At 35.2% G+C, this 26401-nt stretch overlaps 1 protein-coding gene and 1 pseudogene across 1 annotated transcript; both read left to right on the top strand.

Annotated features, from left to right (window-relative positions):
• Positions 1–4325: 4325 nt before the first annotated feature.
• Positions 4326–6436, top strand: LOC111367448. Its single transcript, XM_022988329.1, has one exon. The coding sequence runs from the start codon at positions 4596–4598 to the stop codon at positions 5292–5294; it is 699 nt and encodes a 232-aa protein (XP_022844097.1). The 5' UTR covers positions 4326–4595; the 3' UTR covers positions 5295–6436.
• On the top strand, positions 6419–7461 carry LOC111367447 (annotated as a pseudogene).
• The last annotated feature ends 18940 nt before the right edge of the window (positions 7462–26401 follow it).

The raw sequence follows: 26401 nt of genomic DNA, 5'->3' as shown, positions 1-26401 counted from the left end.
TTCAAATAGATCCGATTTGTTAGAGTCTTCGTCATGAAGTTTGCCTCCAACTTTGTCCACACCTCCGCCGCCGTTACCTCACTATCAACCAAGAAAGCGACATCTCTTTCAAGGCAAAGAATGATAGACGCTCGTGCCTCAAGTCTAGCTCTTCCCAATCCTCGTCCGACATATCAACGTGCTTCTTCTCCTTTTTCGCAATGCCTTGTGCAACTTTTGAGAAATCAACAAATTTTTCATTTGCATTCTCTAATATGAAAAATCATTCTTCCCATTGAATTTCTCTATCTCATACTTCCCAATCTTCACCATTTCTCTAGTAGACATGATTTATCCACTTATTTACCGAAAATAAATCACCAAAGTTCACTTGGGAATTTTCACAAACACCTTGTGCACAACAAAGTTCAAGCAACTCACCACAAAATTAAAGCTTAACCACCTTGATTTTGGAAAAAGCTCTGATACCAAATTGTTGGGAAAACACCTCCCAAAGATAGCCCAAAGATCAAACAAAGTTGACAATGTGAAAATTTCCAAACCACTTCAAGAACAAGAAAATGAGGAAGAAATGATTTCAATGGAATATATGAATAACAATGTATTTAGATTACTTGAACAAGCCTCAAGTTAATCCCCAAGAAAGAAAATAACTTTGAATTTATACCCAAGATGAACAACCTTCAATCTTGTAAAATTCTCTCCAAGTTCTCTCTTTTCCTCTCTTATTTTCGGGTGCAAGGGTTGTGTTGTTGAAAGAGGGAAAAATTGGCAATATATATACCTATCGGGGCACCTAGGCGCAACAAGAGTGGCGCCTAGGCGCCATGTTTCTGATTTCCTCCAGCACTCTGGGCACCTAGGCGCCAACTTACTGCCAGATTTGGCAATCGGGGCGCCTAGGCACCTGGACATGGCCCCTAGGCGCCCACTCCAGCGCCTAGGTGCTGCACCTCTTCTCAACTTCTCTTCTTGCTTCTCTTCCTACTTCTTCTCAGCTTCTCTTCTCACATATACCCAAGATGAACAACCTCAATCTTGTAAAATTCAATCCAAGCTTTCTTCCTTTGCTCTCTCAAAATTCGGGAGCAAGGGTTATAACATAATGAAGAGGCAAAAAATCGAAAATATATATATGGCGCCTAGGCGCCAACATTCTGCCTAGTTCACAATCGAGGTGTCTAGGCGCCACTTGAGTGGCGCCTAGGCGCCCACTCCAACGCCTATGCGCTGCTTCTTCTCAGCTTCTCTTCTCACAATTCTTCATCTCGTACATCATTTGATAGACCTCAAATTTTGGACGAACACAAGAAGAAGTAGCAAGCACCAAAACTCGGCTGCACCATTCAAACCATGATTGCCTACGTACCCAAAACTCGAGATCAAGCCTCCGTAGTTCACCTCCACCTTCATATACTCTCCACCTCATTTCAACCCCACCCCGAAGGGCCATGCCCACTCGGGCATATCAACACGGACTAATGTGAAGCAAGTCCAAGCAATGCTGAAACTTGCTACCCGTTACCACTTTGGTTAACATGTCTGCTGGGTCATCATCCTCCACCGAGAGTGCATACTCAACCAAATTTGTTTGCCCATAGTGTCTCAAAGGCTCGTTTGACCCCAACTTTAGAACTTGCTTGTAAGTACGGCGTGGCCTAGAGGAAGCCAAGTTATCTGTAAGCTGCTGTTGTTGCTGTGCCTGTACATTCTCTTGTTGAACCGCCTCTTGTTCAAGCCCATCATCACTCTCATCTTGAGTGTCTGTATGATGCTCCTCTTGAACATGCCTAGAATCAGGTTGATCTCTAGGTTCTATGTCAACAACTTGAGGCATTGTAGTCTCAACATCATAACCACCGGGCACTGTAGCTTTCAACGAAGCTATCATGGAGTTCTCATCAAAAGTAACATCTCTGCTGATTATGAACTTAGAATCCTCTACACACCAAAGGTGATAGCCTTTAACACCTGTCGCATACCCCAAGAATATAGCCTTTTTGGCCCTCGCATCAAGCTTTCCCTCGTTGACATGATAGTAGGCTGTGCATTCGAATATTCTGAGTTTCTCATAATCTGCATGTTCTCCCGTCAATACCCTGTAAGGTACATCTCCATCTAACCTTGAATGTGGAGACCGGTTCACTATGTAGCAAGTATTTGCAACCGACTCTGCCCACCATTCTCTGCCCAAACCAGAATAGGATCGCATACACATCGATTTCTCTCGAAATGTGCGATTCAGTCTTTCCGCGACCCCATTCTGTTGCGGTGTATTTCTAACTGTCCAGTGTCTCACAATGCCTTCCTTACCACAAAACTCCTTGAAAGCACCATCTGTATTCTCAGTAACGTTATCAGATCGCAGTGTCTTCAATTTCTTTCCTGTTCTCTTTTCAACCAATGCTTTCCACTTCTTGAAAGTGTCGAATACCTCATTCTTATGCTTCAAAAAATAAATCCAAGCATATCTAGAATAATCATCAACAAATGTAACAAAATACCTGGAACCGCCTTTGGAAGTGACAGAAGCTGGACCCCATACATCTGTGTGCACATAGTCTAGAATGCCTCTACTTCTATGTTTGCTTGGCTGGAACTGAACTCAGTGTGCTTTACCGTACATGCAATGCTCGCAAAAATCCATGCAAGGCTTCTTCAAATTCTTTGGCAAACCTTTCTTGACTAGCAAATTTAGCCCCTTTTCAGAAATATGCCCAAGCCTCCTATGCCATAGCCGAATGCACTCACATGGGTCTCCACCACTTCCACTTGTTCCAACTGCTACATCTTCAGTAACTGTAGTACCCTGAAGAGCATAGAGATTGCCTTCACGAATACCCTTCATCACAATCAAAGAACCACGAACAACCTTCTTTACTCCATTCCATGTTACAATCTTGCAACCACCGGAGTCTAAAGCACCAACAGAGATAAGGTTCTTTCGCAAATGAGGACCATGTCTAACATCCATCAATGTTCTAACCACTCCATCATGCATCTTGATTCTAATTGAACCGAGCCCCACCGTTTTACAGGAATGGTTATTACCCATCAACACGGTTCTACCATCAGTGCTTCTATAGGTAGTAAACCACTTCCTATTTAGACACATATGGTAAGAGCATCCAGAGTCAAGAATCCACTTACCGGAGGTTTCTTCATCACAAGAGATGGTGTAGCACTCATCGCTTTCCCCTCCTTCCGAGGCATAGCTTACCTCTTGCTTGACTTGCACCTTCCCGTTGTTGTTGTTCTTATTGTTCTTCTTCCAACCCTTTTTGTTAAGACAATTCACCTTGAAATGCCTAAGCTCGCCGCATTTGAAACAAGACCTTTCCGCAAGAGGTCTAGAACTCGATCTAGATTTTTCTCCCTTGCCCTTTGGTCGCACATTGCTTCTACCCCTTACAAACAATCCTTGAGCTTGCTCCTTGTTACCAATGGTAGACATGCAACTAGTTGCAATCTTTCAAAGATCATCCGCTAGAAGTGATGTTCTAATGTCCTCCATCACAAGTTTATCACCCACAAGCATCAATGTTTGTACTAGGTTCTCGTAAGACTTCGGCAATGAAAGAAGTAGTAGAAGTGCTTGATCCTCATCATCTACTTCGACATCAATGTCCTTCAAGTCCGATATGATCCTATCAAACTTGTTGACGTACTCCGGATTGGTGTACCTTCATCCATCTTGTAAGTATACAATTTGGACTTCAAATAGATCCGATTTGTTAGAGTCTTCGTCATGAAATTCGCCTCCAACTTTGTCCACACCTCCGCCGTCGTTACCTCACTATCAACCAAGAAAGCAACATCTCTTTCAAGGCAAAGAATGATAGACGCTCGTGCCTCAAGATCTAGCTCTTCCCAATCCTCGTCCGACATATCAACGTGCTTCTTCTCCTTTTCCGCTAATGCCTTGTGCAACTTTTGAGAAATCAACAAATTTTTCATTTGCATTTTCCAATATGAAAAATCATTCTTCCCATTGAATTTCTCTATCTCATACTTCCCAATCTTCACCATTCCTCTAGTAGACATGATTTATCCACTTGTTTACCGAAAATAAACCACCAAAGTTCACTTGAAAATTTTCCCAAACACCTTGTGTGCACAACAAAGTTCAAGCAACTCACCAAAAATCGAAACTTAACCACCTTGATTTAAGAAGAAGCTCTGATACCAAATTGTTGGGAAAACACCTCCCAAAGATAGCCCAAAATCAAACAAAGCTTGACAATGTGAAAAATTCCAAACCACTTCAAGAATAAGAAAATGAGGAAGAAATGATTTCAATGGAATAAATGAAGAACAATGTATTTGGATTACTTGAACAAGCCTCAAGTTAATCCCCAAGAAAGAAAATAACTTTGAATTTATACCTAAGATGAACAACCTCAATCTTGTAAAATTCAATCCAAGCTTTCTCCCTTTTGCTCTCTCAAAATCGGGTGCAAGGGTTATAACATAATGAAGAGGCAAAAAATCGGAAATATATATATGTACCGGGGCGCCTAGGCGCCACTCTAGGCGCCAACATTCTGCCTGGTTCACAATCGGCAGAAACCAGTTGGGCGCCTAGGCGCCTGGACATGGCGCCTAGGCGCTGCTTCTTCTCAGCTTCTCTTCTCACAATTCTTAATATCAGCTATCCCTTCCGGTTAAAAGGGAATCCAGAAAGCTGTGGTGATTCCAGCTATGAACTAGTTTGTGAAAACAATACAACCTCACTTTATCTAAACTCTCAAAAGTACCATGTGCAAGCCATCGATTACCAAAATTTTACTATTCATCTTGTTGATGCTGCTTTAGAAAATGACACTTGCTCCTTTCCTCAGTATTCTATGTTTCGATACAACCTCTCTGAAAATTATCCTTATAGTGTCTACACCTACAACTCATCTAAATCACGTGTCTTGCATAAAATAAGCGGGCCTATTACTTTAATGAGCTGCCCATATCCCATAAATTCTGCTTTCTTTTTGGAAACTGTTCATTGTGGCAACAGGGTCTTTGATTCAAATGCTTCACACAGAAGACACACGTATATTAAGGTTGGCAATTTGAATGCATCAGATGTAAGAGAGATGTGCAGTTTAGATCTCATAGTGATGACATCGTGGCCATTTAAGGATGTCAATAATCTTTTGCTCTCAGACATCCATAGCGCTCTGCTATATGGATTTGAGCTTTCATGGTTCACTGTGACGATTAGCTATTGCAAAAGGAGACTATATTGCCCTATTTGTTATGAGAAGGGGTCTCCACGCTTCTGCTCCGGTAAGATTTAAAGGTTACTATACTTATAAATGTATATGATAAAATTAGTGATGCCTATTTCTAAAAGAAACTAGACTGTCTTGGGCAGCAAGGTGATTTAAGTTGACACTTGTACTCGTTATCCAATATTCCTTTTTCTGATGATTTATTAATGTGTAGAGGTCATAACATCTCACCATATATAATTAACATATGTATCGGTCTTGCAACAATTTACAATCATCCACTACTTCCGTAGTTAAATGCAATTCGACTTCAACGTCCTTACATTCGAAAAGTTTCTTTAAACTCTTTTCTGACGATGTTTGGTTGTAGGCATTGCAGACTACAGTATTGGTCAGCGGATTAGCAACATAATTTATGGGAAAGATCCTTTCACATTCTCTTTTCTTTATCTCGATTTAGGTTACAGTATTACAATCCTCAAACTACAAAAATGTTTATAAGAAATTGTCTTGCAATATTTGAAAAATTTTATGCACATTGCAGCCAGAAATATTTTGTTTTTAAGAACTTGGGCAATGCCATGATAGATCTTAAAGATGTCATGTTACTTTCAGATTGCATGCACGAATCAGTTCAACATATTATATTCTGACCATTTTTATTACCATAGAGCAAGTTTCATTTCCACAATTCAAGTGCCAACTTTATAAACAAAAATATTATATTCTAACCATTTCTATTACAGTTGCAGTATCATGCATGAATGTATTTCTGCCTCATTTTCCCCCTAACTTCAGTCACTTTTCTTCTGCACGCATATAAGAAGTAAGGAAATTAGAGCATGGTCTATAGAAGTTGAAGTTTGAATTTAAAATCAAATTATCCCTTCTTATCTGGTTTCAAAGGCTATGGGTCAAGTCAGCCCACTTGAAGCCAACTTGAAGAACCCTGACACATTTTTCCAACATATAAATGTAAAGAAAGAATTCCTGGAAGTATTACGTCTTTGCTAAATAATTTTCTAACTAGTCTTCTCATTTCTGAATGAACAGTGATCAACCTTGCATTGAGGATCTTAATAGGAATTCCATTCATGTTCGGATTATTTGTCTATAAACTGAGAAGAAGACATTTATCAATGTTTAATGAAACAGAAAATTTTCTGCGCAATTAGAATAACCTAATACCCATCAGTTACTCTTATTCAGACATAAAGAAGATGACCAAAGGTTTTCGGGAAAAATTGGGTGAAGGAGGTTATGGTTCAATTTACAAAGGAAAGCTTCGAAGTGGAAGGGATATAGTAGTGAAAATACTAGGCAAAAATAAATCAAATAGACAAGATTTCATCAATGAAGTTACCACTACCGGAAGAATTCATCATGTCAATATAGTTCGACTTGTGGTTATTGTGCAGATATGTCCAATTGTGCTCTTGTATATGACTTCATGCCTAATGGTTCACTTGAGAAGTATCTCTCTTGTCAGAAAAGTGGATCATGTACCAAACATTTCTATATCACTGCATCCGATATTTTTTCCGACAGTGTGATGGAGAATGGATGCGAGCAAGAGACTAATTTGCATCGACTGCATTTCGATATTAAGCCACACGACATACTTCTCAATGATAACTTCACTCCAAAAACTTCTGATTTCGGGCTAGCGAAATCTTACTCGACTGAAACTAGTATTGTAACTATTACTCTTGCACGAGGTACAATTGGTTATGTAGCTCCCGAATTGATCAATAGAGGCATTGGGGCTGTCTCGTACAAGGCAGATGCTTATAGCTTCGGAATGTTGTTGATGGAAATGTTAAGTCTAAATAAAGACTTGATACAAAACATGGAACTTTCTAGCCAATACTTCCCCGACTGGATATATGATCATTTCAACAAGAGTAAGGATCTTGAAATTGGAGATGCTGAAGAATTAGGCTGTGAAGAAAGGAAGATTACTAGGAAGATGACAATAGTTGCATTATGGTGCATACAAATGAATCCGATGGATCGTCCATCAATGAGTAAATAATGGAAATGCTTGAAAGTGAAGTTGAGACTCTACAAATTCCTCCTCAACCTTGCCAACCACCCCAGCAGGTTGCGCCACTCGAAGACCAGACATGGGGAATAGATTCAATTGACTCCATAGCCTTGCTATGCAATGCTTCTAGTTCAGTAAATTTAACTATAGAGTGATAAATCATTGCCCAACTATACTCAAATTGATAAAATGTCCCTTTCTTCTTTCAATTACGTAGTTCTAAGGAAGAAATGAAACTCATTTAACAAATTCACATTTGTCAAGCGTGCATAATTCCTTTCACAGTATTAAGGAATTATGTATATTTGTTAAATATTGTTTACGTATGCAATTCTTGAATAGCTAGCTCCAACTTAATCGATGTGCACATGTATTTAGAAATTATGTATACACTCAACTAGCAAGGTGTGTCTAATTCTCCATCTCATTAAGGGCGTGTGTGTTGGTATGGGTAATGTGTTGTCTATTCTATTTCCCTTTATCTATTTGTTGTAATTAACATGTAAGTGCATCTTCAAAAGAATCACTATTTTTAAAAAGCATACTCTACAATTTAGAGATCATCTATAAATTTAAAGAGTAAAAATATTTTAAGTATTTCAATAGGGTTTTTATATTTAACAATTAAGTTTACTATTCTCAAAAAATATTTATTGTTTTTCTCATCTTTTATTTTTTCTAGCTTCCCTTCAAATTATTATATTCTTTTTTCCTCATTTGAAATTTTATATTTAATTATAAAGACTTTTTAAATTAAAAATATTAATTTAAAGAGTCTCTTGGAGCATAACTTTAGGGATTGATTGTTTAAAATATAGAATATCTTATGTTTAAAGAGTAGTCCATTATTTCTTTATTTATAAATTGTACCAGCATATGTGGTCAAAGAAGTCATGTACAAGTACTAAAACTATATATTTTTCTTTATAAAACTAAAGGAAAGAAAGAAAATAAGAGAAAAAATAGAGATTCAAAACTCAATTATGTATTATGAAGAATTAATGCCCTATATTTTATAAAGTCCAAAATAAGAGTTACAATTGGAATGAAATATATCTTATAGACAAGATAAGTCTGTGTATCAACACTCTTCCTCTGATAATTATTTATATGATAACTCTCTCATCAAAACCTTGTTTAGCAAAAAAAAATCGATAGGACTAAACTTAATCGAAGGAAAAAAGTACAGCTACCCTCTGATTTCAATTTTTGTATCAAGCTATTCATATCTTGTCTATCAATGCCTTCAATACTACAATTTCTGGTGAAATGTGTCTCATGTTGTCTTGCATAGTTTTCAGATAACACCGTTTTCATACTTGATATTTATTATCCTTTAATAACTGTAGTAACATGATGATTTGAAAACTAGCTCTTGTTGATCTCTTCGAGAGTCTCATACATCTAAAAATATATATTTTGAGGGTAAACACTTTATAGGTTAAGGACATCATTGCACAAAGAATATGCCTCATTAAAACTTTATTAGGAAAACCGTGGAAAATATCCTAAAGAAGGAAAAATGAGTACATTGTTCTTTTCAATACACTACATAGGTTGTCTCATTAAAAACCTTGGTCAAGGAAAAAAGAATAAAATGCATATTTATTTCCTCTCATGATAATGTGACTTGAATTATGCTTCAAGCATATTAAATCTTTCAAGAATAGTATTAAATTTATATGTAAGATAAGTTGACTATAATCACATTTATTATGTGCATATCAAATTTCATGCATTGTCAATCTAATGAAATAGAGACTTGTGATTACATTCACTATATGATAATTTATTTATTTATATAATTCTTTGCGACATTTATTATGTAAAAAAGTTGTACATTTCGTATTACGACTTTACTTTTTTCATTTTCATTCCGCATAAACATACACCTTTATGTGTTCAGATTGTAGATCTAGAAATCTCAAGTTCGCTAATAAATTTAATTTAAGATGATATCTCTTCTATTTGGTCAATCACTTCGATCGATATATTTTGAGTAATTTATTTTGATTCCTTGTTATATGATGCCGTACATCATGTGTAAAATGGTTGTCGACAACTTTTTCTTTTCTTGTTTGATATTATTTTCTTTTCCATTATGACATAACTTATTGAGATATCTTAATTTTCAACATGTCAAATGCCTGACCATCTTCTATAATTTTATAATTTGTTATGTCTAAATACTTATCAAAAGCATATGTCTCTTTAATGGGACTTTCTTCATGAATTGCTCCATTTTCATTTGGAGATTTATTTTTTTTTTTTATTTTTATTTTTTGGTATTATAAACGAATATCATCACGTTTTAGAGATTCTATAAATATATCAAATACAATGCTATGAAATTGTCCTCCTAGGATATCAATTCAATTGGAGCACTTAAAATTGTTGCATGAGATATTGTTTATCTCTTTGATCAATAAATGCCTCTAAATAAATCATATTTCGAACTTCTAGTTTGAGTGGTCTTTTACAAGGATTTAGGAAAAGAAGCATTTGTACATTATTTCCAATTTCTTAATTCCTCTCCTAATGTTGAGAGAACTTTTCAATCAAATTGACAATCATTTTTTCAATGTTATAAAATATCGCTCATTTGGTGTAAGGATTCAAACTACGCATTTATTCTCAACATTCTTTACTTTTCATCTCAGTGTATTGTGGTGGTTCAATTTTATATATACTGCATTATCAAAATAAATAGATAGAAAAATTAGGCTCTTACCATAAGCCAATTATAATATAAAAAACTATGATGTTGTCGTGATACGTAATAGTGTCACTAAACAAAAATGGGAAGTGCTTTGTTCTCAATTATTTGGAGGACTTTAACAAATAAGTGTTTTACACAATTTATTAACATCCCAACTAACATTTTTAAAATGTTGAGATTTAGAATCATTAACATTAACAAGTTATAGTCTTGATTATATGATCTAAAAGTTATGCTTATAATTTAAAATTTGAATAGTAATTTTGCAAGCTTTAGGTTGCGAACACCATGCAATAAATCATTAACATTAACAAGTTATAGTCTTGATTATATAATCTAAAAATTATGCTTATAATTTAAAATTTGAATAGTAATTTTGCAAGCTTTAGGTTGCGAACACCATGCAATCATCTAGTATATATATCAAATATATTAGATACAAATACTATTTTGATGATCAACGTGGAGGATGATGGGACCTCATTTATCATCTTAATTAATTTTTAGAAATATAAGAAATGAATCATTTCTTATTTTAAATAGTGATGGTTAATGAAAAATTTTCATGAAAGAGAACAAATATCATATAGAATTGAGTTGAAGAATCTTATGATTCTTTATTGAATACCCATTTGAATTTTTAATTTTGCATTATTGTTGATCCAGTAATGGTTCAACTGGTCATGCCAATTAAATTAAACCTTTGATTTAGTATAAGATATAATTTGATGATTTAATTTCGAAAAATATGATTAAACATTATATAATTATATAATGATCAATGTCCACATGACATAAGTCGTATGTTTTCCTTCAGGAATAAATACAAATTCATAAATTACACATAATATATTCTTCAAAATATGTGTCATTTCAAGAGAGCTTTGTATTTTATTATCGCTTCTTAAAGAGTAATATTAATATTCTTCTGAAATATTGAAACGTAGTGTCATGCTCTTTAAGAGCAATAACATAATATTATTTGAAATAATAAATCATATAAGAATTTAATCTTCAAGAGTAAAAAAAAAAAAAAAAACATAATTTATGTTAGATCGTATTTAATTATGTTATTCGAGGGCAAGTAAAATCTAACTAAAATATCCGTCGATAATAGTATTCTACTTCAGGAGCAATAATATTTGTTTTAGAATATTAACAACATTATTCTACTTTAGGAGGATCAAAAAATTATTGTTTAAAAGAATCAACTCTTCACGAGTATGTTTTCAAAACGAATATTAATATTTGTGGAGGAGTACTATATCTTACTATTGCTTTTTTAAAAGTAATAAATCAATATCTTTATCTGAAATATTAAAAATTGTAATTTATGCTTTTTATGAACAATATGTCAATATTTTTTTTTTTGAATATAGAAAATTATTATTTATGCTTTTCGGGAGTAAATAATATTCTTCTGGAGTATTAATAATATTGTGATACTTCAAGAGTAATAACAAATTATTATTTAAAAATGCGAACTCTCCATGAGCATGTTTTCTAGTAGAATGTAAATATTTGCAGAGTTGTGCTTTTTCAGAAGCAATTATATTCTTTTAAAATATTAACAGTGTTGTGCTACTTCAGGAGTACCAACAAATTATTTGTAATAGAGCGACATCAGAGTACTAAATTTATACACTATAATATGTATTAAAAAATATGAACGTGATAATTAATCGAATGATAAAGAAGAAACAAACAATTAAATATATGGGGTGCAATTTTTGATGAAACAATAATCTGCATATTTTTATTTTTTATTATGGAACTAAAGTTCTGGAATTAATTACCTGTTGCACGAGTATCAATTTTTGATTTGCCTATTGCATTAAATCTAGCTGGAAGATTTCGCGACGATTAAAGGCGATATATTTCAACATCCCATGCTTCAAATACTCCTCTTTTAATTCTGAAAAATCCCTCTATAAGTTGAATAATCTAGGAGCAAAAGTCTAGCCACAAAACCTGAATACAATATATGCATGTGATAGTCAATTTACCCACTTTTGATGCCCCCCTTTTTAGCATGTATATATATACTAGAGAGAGAGAGAGAGAGAGAGAGAGAGAGAGAGAGATTTGATCGAGAATTAGATAAAAGAATTCATTTGGCAAGCAAGCTTTATGTAATAAGTTCATCGTACTAGTAACGTGTTATAAAACTAAAGGAAAGAAAGAAAATAAGAGAAAAAATAGTCTCAAAACTCAATTATGTATTATTAAAAAATAATGCCCTATATTTATAGAGTCTAAAATAAGAGTTATAATTGAAATGAAATGGATCTTCTAGACAAGATAAGACTTATCTATGTATAATGATAATACTAAAATTATCTCATTATTTTATAACGATATCAATAATTTTTCCAAAATTTATTAATTTCGAAAAAATTATTATGTTATAATGAGTAAGAGATAACTTGTTAAATAAATATCAAGCCCCTGTTTGGAAGACATTTTTTGGAAGAAGAAAAGTAATTTTTTTGACCATTTTTGGTCAATTGGGATCCACATAAGAGTGTGTTGCCAAACAGGGGCTAAATTACCTATGCCCTTCTCTCATAAATAAAGACATGCCTTAAAAACTTGTTGGTTATCCACACAAAAACTTCTTCTAATATACACGCATTACACTTTTGATCTTCAATTTCTCATTCGATCATCATTTTTGACACGTAAATATATGATTTCGGTATTCTTAAGAAGGAGAACACAAATCTACTTTAATCTTTCAAAAAATAAAAATAGATTCCACTCAAAAATATTCAAAACACCATCGAATTCAGCACCATTCTCTAACAACTCCATCTAGCCTCGATAATATTTACAATAACGGTCTAAGTGGCCATGGTGAGCCACCTAGATTAAGGGGTTCCAAATTTGAAAACTTTTACTTATTTTACAGTCTCGATTTTTAAGTCCATTTGTTGTTTCTATGCCCAACAGATCCATAGTCGTTTGGTACTGGATGACGTAAAATAAAAAAGCAAAGTGATTTTGAGTTTTGAAATCTATGTTTGTCGTCACTGGTTTCCAAAACGCAAGTAGTTTGTGCCAACACTTATTCTTATTAAAAATTAAATATAAATTTCAGTACAACTTACAAACTATAATTGCAAGAAACATTTAACGAACAATATCACCATTCCTCTTAATTTTAATTAATCATTTTGAAGCTTCAATTAACGTCAACCAATTGAACCTGGGCATATATATATATATATATATAATGCCATGTTAATTCTTATTTAGGCTAACTTGAAAGTTAAAATGTTGTGTTACGTTTATATTGAGTATCAAAATTTTATTTTTACATTTTTACCCATGTTAGATTATGTGTTACTTGTCTTGTTTTCTATTGAAAATTTGAGATTTACACGAACAACTTTATAAATGTTTTGTATCTTTGATTCAGTTGGTGGCGTCTCTTTGAGGGAAGATATGTAGAGTATTTATAATTTATACAGGATGAGAGCTATGATTTTCTTCTAAACTCTTTTTTTCCACTATTTTTCGTGTACCTTTGCTGTAAATTATTTGTGATATCAAGGAAGAAAACAAGAATTTTCTCATCAATTTGTAGATGTTTTGTTTTGATTATAATATACTAGTAAAACGTGAGATGAAATATTAGTCTTTGTCTGACATTATTTACTTTACTTTATTTCTCATACTTATTTTTAACCACATATTCACACAATAAGATATTATATACTTAAACTTAATTTAACCACAATTCTACAAAAAATACTATTCAAAACTATGTTTTTAAAATTTTAAGGATCTCAAATATGGGCTAAAAATTTTATAACCTACCCTTTTTGTGTTTGTGTGTGTGCCTAATTCCCCATATGTGCGTGTGTGAGTCTATACAATAATGAAGTGTTTAGGATAAAATAGGATTCAAAAATTTGCCAAAATCGTGAATTGTTCCAAACCTGGATAAGACTGCAATTCGAGCTACGGTCTGGCGAAGGTCGATTGATGTTTGATCGCTCAAACGGTCTCCTCACGAATAGCGAGAGTTGGCACCCCTATTCTAAGCGCTCAAACGGATGCTGAGTACTTAGTAAGCGTTGATGCAATGCTTCTTCTCTTTGCACGATTTCGTCCTCTCCTATTGCGAATTGGAATCCTTCAAATTTTCTTCAAGTCCAAGACAAATCATAAATTCCAAGTTAAACTCCCAAATTGAATTCTAACAATAATTTTCAAATAGATTTCAACTAGAATTCTCAAATAGTCTTCCAAATAGAATTCAAATCAAACCCTAATTCTAACAGTGTCCATTAGGATTTATGTAAATTGTAACTTTTGGTAAATCTAGTTATCTTATTGATGCTTTCATTTTCATCATATGAATGTGTTTTCTTAAGCTATTGAGTCTAGTTATTGTTGATGTGTGGAGCCCATATACGAATCCAACTTGTAATCGTCATAAAAAAGAGAAAGACGGGCTATTGAAAATAGAGGGTGCGATTTTTCTCTTATAAATTTTTTTTCATCATAAAAATTCATTGTATCACTGGATGATGACGTAGACTTACATTGAAAAGAACTTTTATAAATCTTGCATATCATTATGTGTCTATTTTCTTTCTACGATTTTATTGTTCTCGGGTATAAAATTAGGGTCTCTAATTCTCAACAATTTTCACTCTTGATAATCTATAAAGACTTGTCTCGTGGATTTATCAGTGGATTGAGAACCATAACCAGCTGATTTTTGAAACCTATATAACATATCTAGTCGTTACACCCTACTGGCAATAACCTCACAAAGCTTATAATCACAACCATCCCTTGCAAACCCAACACCACCATCTATACAAACTCAACATCATAGAATTTTGTTAGTTCTCTGGTCTAGAATTGTATTTTTTTCCTTGGTTAGAAACTGAAGGAAAGAGTGGCCGAGAAAATTGGATGGGGGAATGGGAAAAAAATCCCAAAAGTGCCATTGTAATGATTATTTGACAGATTTTTAATTTTTTATAAATGAATGATGAGTGGTAATATGTGAGGGAATGAAAAACACAATCTTTTATAAAAGGAATATACCAATCTGCTTGTGAGTGATTCGTGAGTGATGACAACCTGCGATTTGGAGTGTGAGAAAAAACTATTCGACGAAATGCCTTAACTAATTATTTCTTTAATATTCTTAAGTTGCAATGATTTGCATGCCATAGTTCAGGAGAAATTGTCTATTTAACTTGTCAAGCCTCTATGGGTTTCTTTGATCAGCTGAAAATAAGACCAGTAAGGCTACACGAAGGTAATTTCTTTTTATTATTTTTATAATCTCATTGAATCCTTCAAAGATTTGCTATTATCTTTTTCCTCTGTGCAGTCGGGAAAAATTCGATCTTGTTCATAGAGGTTTTAATACAGATGGAGTTCAAGGAAATCAGGATTAATCCAATTGTGTGTTTTGCACACAGTAGTCTACAAAATCATGAACTTGTGTTTCTTCCTTAATACTGCCCAAACATGCACTAAATGTTCCTGATTGGTGATTATCTGTCTTAATAGTTAGGGGCTATATGATCACTTCACAAATTAGCAACAAGCTGCATGGTGCATGAGCAGTCTTTTAGCGATTAGAAGCCGTGGGCAGGAGACTTAATTAGATGATAACTATTTGGGAAAATACACTTGGCTAGTACATCTACTTTAGAATTGAGTTGAAATTTTTTTCCAAAAAATAGAAGTTCGACTTGGCTGTGGGTCGAGGTTGGAAATGTTCGATGTGTGTACTTTCTACTTGGATCAAATTAAAAATTTTAAAAAACTATCTTGGCTCCATTTGAGAATTCTCGACTTGGTAGGGCTTGTCAGAATGAATATCAAGCATATGGAGGTATAGGGATGGTGAGGATGGCATTCAATCTGACTTCTGATTTATCAGGCATTTGGTTTCATGTGTTACTGTGGCATGTTTTAGGGAAAATTGCAGTCAAGGTACCAAATCTTTCGTTTATTAGTAGAATTTGCCAAACCTTTCATTTGTGACACAGTGTGTACCAAACCTTTAAAAAATTCGCAGTTCAAGTCCGTATTAACGGTTTCCGTCAGTTTGACCCGAAAAAACTGTTAGTTGACTTCAGAAATTAAAAATATAATAATTTTGGGCAAGGGTAAAATGTAACTCTATAATATTAATATTAAAAAAAATTAAAAAGGAGAAAAAAAACCATCTCCTCCTTCATCTTCCCCAATCCCCTCACCCCAAAATCAAAACCACCCATCGTCCATTTGCCACCCACCGACACCACCACCTGAGGTCTTACCTAATTTTCTAACAATGGCCAAAACTCTAGTGTTTCTCCTTCTCCTTTTCCTGGTTGCAACCTAGATTAACGCCCTAGGAAGAATTGTGGTAGGCAGAGGTGAAGAATGTGAAAACCAATAAGTGCAAGATCTGGTCAATTACTACATGGACCATGCAATAGTAAGCATAAGCACGGTGCAAATGATAGAAACTTCTTACGTTTTCACAGGTGGTGGTAGAGGAGAAGGAGATGGTCTTATTTTTTTTATTTTTTTTAATAAAAAAACATTTTTATTTTTCACCATCGAAACCTTGAACAAACTAGTGAACTTAATAATCAAACATATCAGCTGAGGCCATGATTAGCTGTTGATTAATGTACATTAAATTCTAGGGATTGTTCAAAAACACATCAGAAAACCCTTGAAACTCCTCAGCCTGGAAAAAGCTATTGGAGGCTGGAGGTGGCAGCGACGACGGCTGTGCTACTGTTGATGTAATTAAGGATTTCGTTGAGGGATTGCAGTCTTTGGCTGAGTTCCATCGTTTGAGCCCTCAAGACTGAGGAGGTGGTGTCGACTGTCGGTGGAGATGGAGGATTGGGGAAGATGAAGGAGGAGATTTTTTTTCCCATTTTTAATTTTCTTTTAATATTAAAATTATAGAGTTACAGTTTTACCCTTGCTTTATGTGGTCAAAATTGTTATATTTTTAATTTTTGAAGTCAACTGATAGTTTTTTGGGTCAAACTGGCGAAAATCGTTAATACAGACTTGAACTGCGAATTTTTTAAAGGTTTGGTACTATGGTGATACAAATGAAAAGTTTAGGTAAAGTCTGCTAAGAAACGAAAGGTTTGGTACCTTAGCTGCAATTTTCCCCATGTTTTATGTGGACATATTTACGAATTTTACAAGCACTTTTAACAATCAGTGATGTTATATCCATCCCATAGATGATTTTTTTTTTCCATTTCCTTTAAGATAGCTTGAGGGTCTATGATATTACATCCACCTCAAAAACATTATTTGACCGCTTCGGTTTGTACCTTGACAATTTAAGTCTTCATCTAACCAATTCTACTTTGATAATTAACATATTACTACATTGTCGTTAGCCGCATATTAGCACTTATTTGGAAATTGATTCTATCAATCTATTATTTTGTAAAGCAGTTATCAATGGTATGATCTTCTACGTATTTTATTTATTTTTTAATTCTGCATTGTTTTATGTCCATTACTCCATTATTATCAAATGACAAGGACCTCACAAGCTAACAAGAAAGTAATGTACAATTGACTTGACTCGTTTTTTTATTGGTTAGTAGTATCTATCATTTGTTGTAATTTGTTATTTATTGGTTGAAAAGTCTTTGGTCTTCGTCGTCTTCCTCTTGGAATGACACAAGTCAACGCTGGCTATGGGGCCTAGAATGGTTTCTTTGTTGTTGTAAGAAAAGTCTCTTTGTCAAGAAACCATGAATTGAGATTGTACCACCTGTCTCTTGTTTTGATAAGGGACGAAAACTGAAGAAAAGGATAGTGACTGGGAAAGTCTTTTCATCCATCTAGAAGGATTGTTTTTTCCATTCTTTTAATTGGTATCAAGAATAATTTAAATAGCAGAGAATGATTTATTATGATAATAGTTTGAAAATTTCTAAACTAAACGAATTTGGAAAAGGTATGAAGAATTTAAAAGCAAGGATAAAAAGACAGGTATTTATGCAACTAAATCTACTTGGGTGTAAAAGCAAAGAACCCGCACGTTTGAATGTGGCAAGTGTACGGGGACAATGGAGTTTTCCTTGTAAAAAAAGAGGGCATATTCTGAACTCATGATTAGCACTAGAGCTTTACTATTTTTGAAATTAACTGCTTGTTACAAGGTCTTACTTTTTAAACCATAGCCTTGCTATGCAATGCTTCTAGTTCAGTACATTTAACTGTTGAGTGATAAATCATTACCCGCCAATACTCAAATTGATAGGTCCCTTTTTTCTCTCTGTTTAGTTTCTTGCTTTATGATTATGCAATTCATTTAGGGACCCATTAATTCCTTTCAGAGTGTTAAGGAATTATGTATATTTGTTAAATATCGTCTATGTATGTAATTCCTGTATAGCTAGTTGCGCAAGGTGTGTCTAATTCTCCATCTCAGTGAGGGCGTGTGCATGTAGGTATGTGTAATGTGTTGTTTATTCTATTTTCCTTTGTTTGTTAGTTGTAATTAACGTGTAAGAGTATCTCCAAGAAAATCTCTATTTTTTACGGAACATGTTCTTCAATTTAGAGATCATCTATAAATTTAAAAGTAAAAATTTTAACTACTTAAATACGCTTTTTATATTTAATACTTAATTTTACTACTTTCAAAAAATATTTATTGTTTTCCCCATCTTTTATTTTTTCTAGCTTCCCTTCAAATTATTATGTTTTTTTCCCCCTTCGAAAATTGAAATACTTTAGATCCATTTAATTATAAAGACTTTCTAAATTAAAATGTTAATATAAAGTGTCTTTTGGAGCGTAAGTTTATGAGTTGACTATTTGAAATAAAGAGAATCTTACGTTTCAAGAGTTTATTGGAGATACTCTAAATCTTTTAGTTCATTATTTCTTTATTTGTAAGTTGTACGTGTATATGTGGTCAAAGAAAAAAGTCGTGTACAAGTACTAAAATTATAGATTTTTCTTTTGAAGACATCTATCCATAAATTAACAACTAATTCATATATCTTTAAATCAATTAAAAAAAAACAGTTATATATATAAATCAATAATTTTTCTAAATTTTTATTAATTTCAAAAAAATTATTATGTTGTAATGAGTAAGAGATAATTTGTTAAATAAATATTAAATTAACCATGCTCTACTCACATATATAAAAGACATGCTCTACTCGATGTCTGAGTCCATTTGTGTGGTTTCTATGCCCGACAGATCCATAATTGTTTGGTACCGTCCGATGTAAAATGAAAAAAAGCAAATTGATTTTGAGTTTTAAAATCTGTGTTTGTCCTCACAAGTTTCCAAAACGCAAGTAGTTTATGCCAACACATACTCTTAATAAAAAAAGAATATATAAATTTCAGTACAACTTGCAAACTTCGATTGCAAGAAATATTTAACGAACAATATCACCATTACTCTTAATTTTACTTAATCATTTTGAAGCTTCAAATAACATTAACGAATTGAACCTAGGGCAGGGCGGCCCATGGACAATTTTGATACATACCTACTTTTCTTTAAAGAAATTGAAAATACCTTCTTTTTCACTTTTGGATTTTAGCAAATACCCAGCTATTTGTTTTTTTAAATGCCATATTAATTCTTTTAAGCTAATATTCGAATCCAACTATAATGTTTTGTATCTTTAATTCAGTTTGTGGTGTCTCTTTGAAGGAAGATATGTAGAGTGTTTATATAGGATGAGGATAGTGAGAGCTGGCACCCCTGTTCTAAACGCTCAGCATCCGTAGATGGGATGCCTCCTTGCACGATTTCTTTCTTTTCTATTGTAAACTGGACTCCTTAAATCTTCTTCAAATCCAACACAAACAATAAACTCCAAGTTAAACTCCCAAATTGAATTCTAACAAGAATTTTCAAATAGAATTCTTAAATAATCTTCCAAATAGAATCCAGATCATACCCTAATTCCGACAGTGTCCATTAGGATTTATGTAAATTGTCACTTTTGATGAATCTAGTTTATGTTATTGATACTTTCTTTTCCGTCATATGAATGTGTTTTATTAAGTTATAGAGTCTATTTATTGTTGATGTGTAAAGCCCGTATGCAATTCAAACTTGTAATAGTCATCAAATGAAGATGGGTTATAGAAAATAGAGGGCGTGACTTTTTCTTACAAACTTTTTTTCATCATGGTAAATTATTGTAGCAATGGATGATGATGTACACTCACATTGAGAAGAACTTTAATAAATCTTGTGTATTATTATGTGTCTATTTTCTTTCTACGATTTTATTGTTCTCAGGGGGTATAAAATTAGAGATTCTAATTCTCAACAATTTTTACTCTCGATAATCTATAAAGACTTGTCTTGTGGATTTATAAGCGGATTGAGCACCCTAACAAGCCTATTTCTGAAACCTATGTAACATATTTAGTCGTTACACCCTACTGGAAATAACCTTACAAGGCTTATAATCACAACCATCACTCGCAAACCCAACACCACCACCTATGCACACGACACATTTCTCTATCCACGTACAAACTCATCATCATAGAGTTTTGTTAGTTCTCTAGTCGAGAATTGTTTTTTCCCCTGGTTAGAAACTGAAGGAGAGAGTGGTAGAGAAAATGAGGGAATGGGAAAAAAAATCCCAAAAGTGCCACTGTGAAGATTATTTGACAGATTTTTATTTTTTATAAATGAATGATAAGTAGTAATATGTGAGGAATGGAAAATACAATCTTTTATACAAGGAACGTACCAATCTGCTTGTGAGTGATAACAACCTGCGATTTGGAGTGTGAGAAGAAAATGTTCGATGAAATGCCTTAACTAATTGTTTCTTTAATATTATTAAGTTGCAATGATTTTCGTGCCATAATTCAGGAGAAAATGTCTATTTAACTTGTCCAGCCATTCTGGGTCTCTTTGATCACCTGAAAATAAGACCTGCAAAGTTGCACGAAGGTAATTTCATTTTCTTTTTTTAATAACCTCATTGAATCCTTCAAACAGTTGCTATTTATTGTGAAAATTGGTGATTTGTGAGTAGATAAATTTATCAATTAAAATTATAAATAACACAATTCAGTTAAATAACATAAACATGATTCAAAATAATATAAACATAAGAAGAGGCTTAGAAAAACAAGTCTTGAGAGTTACATCGAGGACGTTGTCCTAAAGTCGTGTTACCTCCCCTTCGTACGGGTTCTTTCGGCAATACATTGATTCAAGATAAAACCCATGTAGCTCTCTTTCTACATCAAGTTGTGAAAAGTACAAGAATATAGTATGAAGTTGTGGAGAGGATAATACTTATAGTTGTTGTATGAGATATTCAACAATGAAATTCAATCACCTTTTTACAGGTAAAATTTCAACCCCCCACATTTATACTATTAAAACATAAGTTATAATATGTATTATGGTACTTTAATTTTGTGTTAAAACTTAAAATTAAAAGGTTTTAATTTGAAAGTTGAAACTTACCACAAATTATAATATGTATGTTACACTTTATTAATTCAATTTTGTATTAAACTGAAATTAAAATAAAACAACAAATTATTAATCTGAAAATTTAAAACTAAATTAAATATTTTTCAACAATCCCCCACAAGTTTTAAATTTTTAAAAAATATATATATAATGGCAACATTATACCGTGCAATAGGTGTAGGTGTCTTTTGAACTTGAACCTCAACAATTTCAATTTGATGGAGTGACGCCGGGTAGGATAGTGATTATCCTATTGACTTGTTGTAGTAGATGATTCGCAAGAAAAGAAAGACAGAAAACGCCCAAAAAAAACCAGAGAAAAGACTCTGAATTCAACTCAATATTATTAATAATGCAGAATGATGAAAACTAACCCACAAGCCAGGTTAAATATCTGCGAAATACGAAATTATGGGAAAATTACCAAAAATTGCAAAATCCCAAAATTATACCAAAATAAAATATTAAGTAAAAAAAGTAAGTTGTCAAAAATTTGGCTCAATTCGAGTTTTCTAACATATGGAAAAAAAGGAAACGAAATATTACCATAAATAGTAAAAAATAACTTAAAATTGAATTTTGGAAAGGAAAATAGTGGATTTTGGGCTCGAAATTGACGTCCACCAAGCATAGCTCAGGTGGCCACGACGTGCGTGCCGAAGAGAGCTTTCCGAATTGGGTCATAATAGCGATTCCGATAACCGTAGCCAAAGTTATGGCCAAATTACCAAAAACGCGTCAAATTCTCTCAATTAAGGAAATAATGGTGAATCACTTTCTATCTTTACGCCGATCCGCCATCTCATGGTATCTCAGCGCCATCATCGTGCTATCTGACAAATCAGCATCACTCAACTAGGATCCTCCTGCATCAGTGGCCCCGGGTTGGAAAGAACTCGCCCTCGAGTTCATAGTAACTTCATCGGACTCCATAAAACAAGGGCTTAGGTGTTTTACGTTGAAGACGTCAGAGGTCTTCAAATGGCTTGGGAGGCGCAATCTGTAAGCATTATCATTGATCTTCTGCAGCACTTCACAAGGTCCAATCTTCCGCTCCTTTAGCTTATTGTATTCCCCAGCTGGAAAACGATCACGAGTTGATACTGCCCAAACAAAATCACCAACATCAAACAACACCTGGCGTCGATGACTATCTGCCTGAGCTTTGTACTTAGTATTACTTTCCTGTATGGACAGCTTCACCTACTCATGGACACCTCGAAGATGTTCAGCCATCTCATCAGCTTTGTTATTGAAGCGACCCACACGTGGAATTGGAGCCAAATCAAGTACTCCGGATAGGTTTCGACCATAGACAATTTCAAAAGGACTCAGTCCGGTGGTTCTATTCCTCGACCGGTTATAAGCAAACTCTGCTTAAGGTAATGCCAAATCCCACTGCTTCGGTTTAGTCCCGGCTAAGCGTCTCAAAAGATTTCCCAAACTCCGATTCACCACCTCAGTCTGACCATCTGTTTGGAGATGGTATGCGCTGCTAAAATTCAATTTCGTTCCAAGTTTCTCCCACAAACTCCTCCAGAAATGACTCATAAACTTAGTGTCACGATCAGAAGTAATTGACTGTGGAACACCATGTAAACACACAATCTCTCTGAAATAAAGATAAGCAATCCGAGTAGCATCCATTGTCTTCCGGCAAGCCACAAAATGAGCGATCTTTGAAAATCTGTCAACCACAACAAGAATGGAATCCATCGCCCGCTGTGTACGAGGTAAGCCCAAGACAAAATCCATACTGACATCAAACCAAGGAGCTTCAGGTACGGGTAATGATTTGTATAGCATTAGTAAGAGCCCCTTTAGACCGCTGACATACATAACACCGCTCCACATAATGCGCCACATCACTGCTCAACTTGGGCCAGTAATAATCAGAAGAGACTAATGCCAATGTCTTGTCTCGCCCAAAATGTCCTTCGTTATGAAGTTCACTAATAATCTGCTGCCTTAGTGAACAATCCGGAATGCATAACTGCAATCCACGAAACAGGTAACCATTATGTAAAACAAAATCATGTCGGTGATTATCAGTTACCTCCCGAATTATCTTCCCAAATGAAGGATCCACAACATACATATCAGGAAATGCCTCAAATCCGACAATCTTGGTGCTCATGGTGGTGAGGAGTAGTGTGCGATGGCTCAATGCATCTGCTACTCGATTCAAACTCCCTGCTTGATGCCTGAGTGTGAAAGTAAACTCCTGTAAGTACGCCACCCACTTTGCATGTCGCCTACTCAGCTTGTGCTGACCATTGATGTACTTCAAAGCCTTATGATCAGTAATAAGGATGAACTCCCTCTGTACCAGGTAATGGCGCCAATGCTTCAAAGTCTGAACTATGGCATAGAACTCCAAGTCATAAGTGGAATAATTTTTCTTCGATCCCGATAGCTTCTTACTAAAAAAGGCTACTGGACGTCCCTCCTGACTCAGAACACCACCAATGCTAACTCCAGACGCATCACAGTTTACCTCGAACACCTTTTCAAAATTCGGAAGTGCCAAGACTGGGGCCTCCGTCATCTTCTGCTTAACCAACTGAAAGCTAGCCCCTGCCTCCTCAGTCCACTGAAAATCACGCCCTTTAAGGCACTCTGTGATAGGAGCAATCAAGGTACTAAAGTTTCTGATGAATCGACGATAGAAGGATGCCAATCCATGGAAACTCCTGACGTTGTGCAAAGTTTTTAGTTTTGGCCAATTCAAAACTGCCTCAATTTTGGATTGATCTGCATGAACACCATCAGTAGACACAACAAAACCCAAAAAAGTTATAGAAGTTATGAAGAAAGAACACTTATTCTGATTGATGAATAAGCGCTCCGTCCTCATTACATCAAAGACAGCACGAAGATGATTAAAATGTGACTCCCATGTCAAACTATAAATAAGTATGTCATCAAAATAAACTACCACAAACTTCCCCATGAAAGGCCGTAAAACCTGATGCATAAACCTCATAAAAGTGCTGGGTGCGTTGAATAGTCCAAAGGGCATGACCATCCACTCGTACAACCCATGCTGTGTCTTGAACGCGGTCTTCCACTCATCTCCAGGTCTGATTCTGATCTAGTGGTATCCACTTTTAAGGTCAATTTTTGAGAAGACCTTAGAACCGGACAATTGATCCAATATGCCGTCCAGACGGGGAATTGGGAACCTGTACTTCACTATAATCCTGTTAATTGCCCTGCTGTCAACACACATACGCCATGACCCATCTTTCTTCGGCACTAGGAGAGCAGGAACTGCACAAGGACTCATACTCTCACGAATGTAGCCCCTTTCCAATAATTCTACCACCTGTCGCTGCAACTCTTCAGCTTCCTTGGGACTGAGGCGATATGCTGGTCGGTTTGGAAGACTCGACCCCGGAATGAGGTCGATCTGATGTTGAATGTCCCTTATAGGTGGTAGTCCTGGAGGAAGATCCTCCGGCATCAAGTCAGAAAACTCCATCAGTAGTTGCTGTACTTTTGCTGGGAATTCTGAATCCACATTCGCTGTATTATTTTCACGAGGCATTAAAGCATAAACTATTTTTTCACGTCCAACCTCAACCAAGAATCTGGATATCGAAACTAGATTGGGGTTTTTAACTACTGGGGCAGGGATGTTTCCTCCCCTGTGAGGCACCAAAATAATTCTCTTCCCTTTGATGTTAAGAGAATAAGTATTCTTCCGCCCATCATGGATAACACTGCGATCATACTGCCAAGGTCATCCCAAGAAAATATGACACGCATCCATTGATACCACATCACACCAAGCATTATCAAAACATTTTTTTCCAATCGAGAAAGACACTAAGCATCGTTTTTCTACCGTTACCTCACTGCCTTTATTCAGCCAAGACAACTTGTATGGTTTGGGATGACGATCCATCTTCAGTTGTAGTTTCTCGATAGCCTCCTCAGACACTACATTCTCACAACTGCCACTATCAATTATCAGCTTACAGACTTTATCAACAACTGTGCAGGTTGTGTGGAAAACGTTGGTCCTCAACCAATCATCCCCTGAGTCGCCCTTAGGAGTCAGCAGGCTCTTTCGAACGACCAGGGTCTCCTAACCATCTCCATATAGCACGTCCTCATCTTCACCCTCATCATACACGGGTTCCCCAACTTCCTCAAACTCCTCTATCATATCTTCCTCAATCAGAAGATTTTTATTCTTCTGACCAGCAGGCTTCCTGCAATCAGTCGCCCTCTGCCCCTGTTCACCACACCTAAAGCACTTAATACTTGAGCTGGAACTATCCCGCCGTGGCTGATAAGCAGGACGAGATTCTTGAGGGCGAACTGGCTGACTTCCTTCACCTCTGACCACTGGCCTCCTACTTTGCTGTTTCTCTACTGCAAGTGCTCGCTGATATGCCTCAGAAACTGTCCACAATGAATGAAGGCTGAGAACATCCTGCAGGGGCTGCCTTAATCCCCCCAAATACCGTGCTACCATCTGCTCCTCCGTCTCAGATAAATCATTTCGAGCCACCAACTGATAGAATTCTTCAGTATAATCATTGACTAATCTTGCGCCTTGCCTTAGTGAATGAAGCCTCTGAAACAAGGTTTGAGTATAGCCGAAGGGGAGGAAGTGCCCCTTCATCTTCTTCTTCATCTTCTCCCAGTTAGTAATTTTGGATTTTTCCTGTCCCTCCCGTGAACGCTTCAACTGTTCCCACCATGCAGATGCCCTACCTTTGAGTTTGATGGCGACCAGTTTCACTTTGACACGATCTGGAACCTCCTTATATTCAAAAATTCGCTCCACTTCATTCAGCCAATCAATAAATCCTTCAGCCTGCAACGTACAAGAAAACTCGGGCAGATCCACTCTGAAACCGAGATCCACATGACGATCCTCTCATCCACGATGCTCCCAAACT

This window comes from Olea europaea, chromosome 18 (assembly GCF_002742605.1).
Source record: "Olea europaea var. sylvestris chromosome 18, O_europaea_v1, whole genome shotgun sequence".
Classification (NCBI taxonomy): domain Eukaryota; kingdom Viridiplantae; phylum Streptophyta; class Magnoliopsida; order Lamiales; family Oleaceae; genus Olea; species Olea europaea.
The sequence above is the reverse complement of the archived record's forward strand: the minus strand, read 5'-3'. Positions and strand labels throughout refer to the sequence as shown.

Coding starts and splice junctions, on each gene's coding strand:
- LOC111367448 (XM_022988329.1), top strand. CDS start 4,596: ATGGCGCCTAGGCGCTGCTTCTTCTCAGCTTCTCTTCTCACAATTCTT.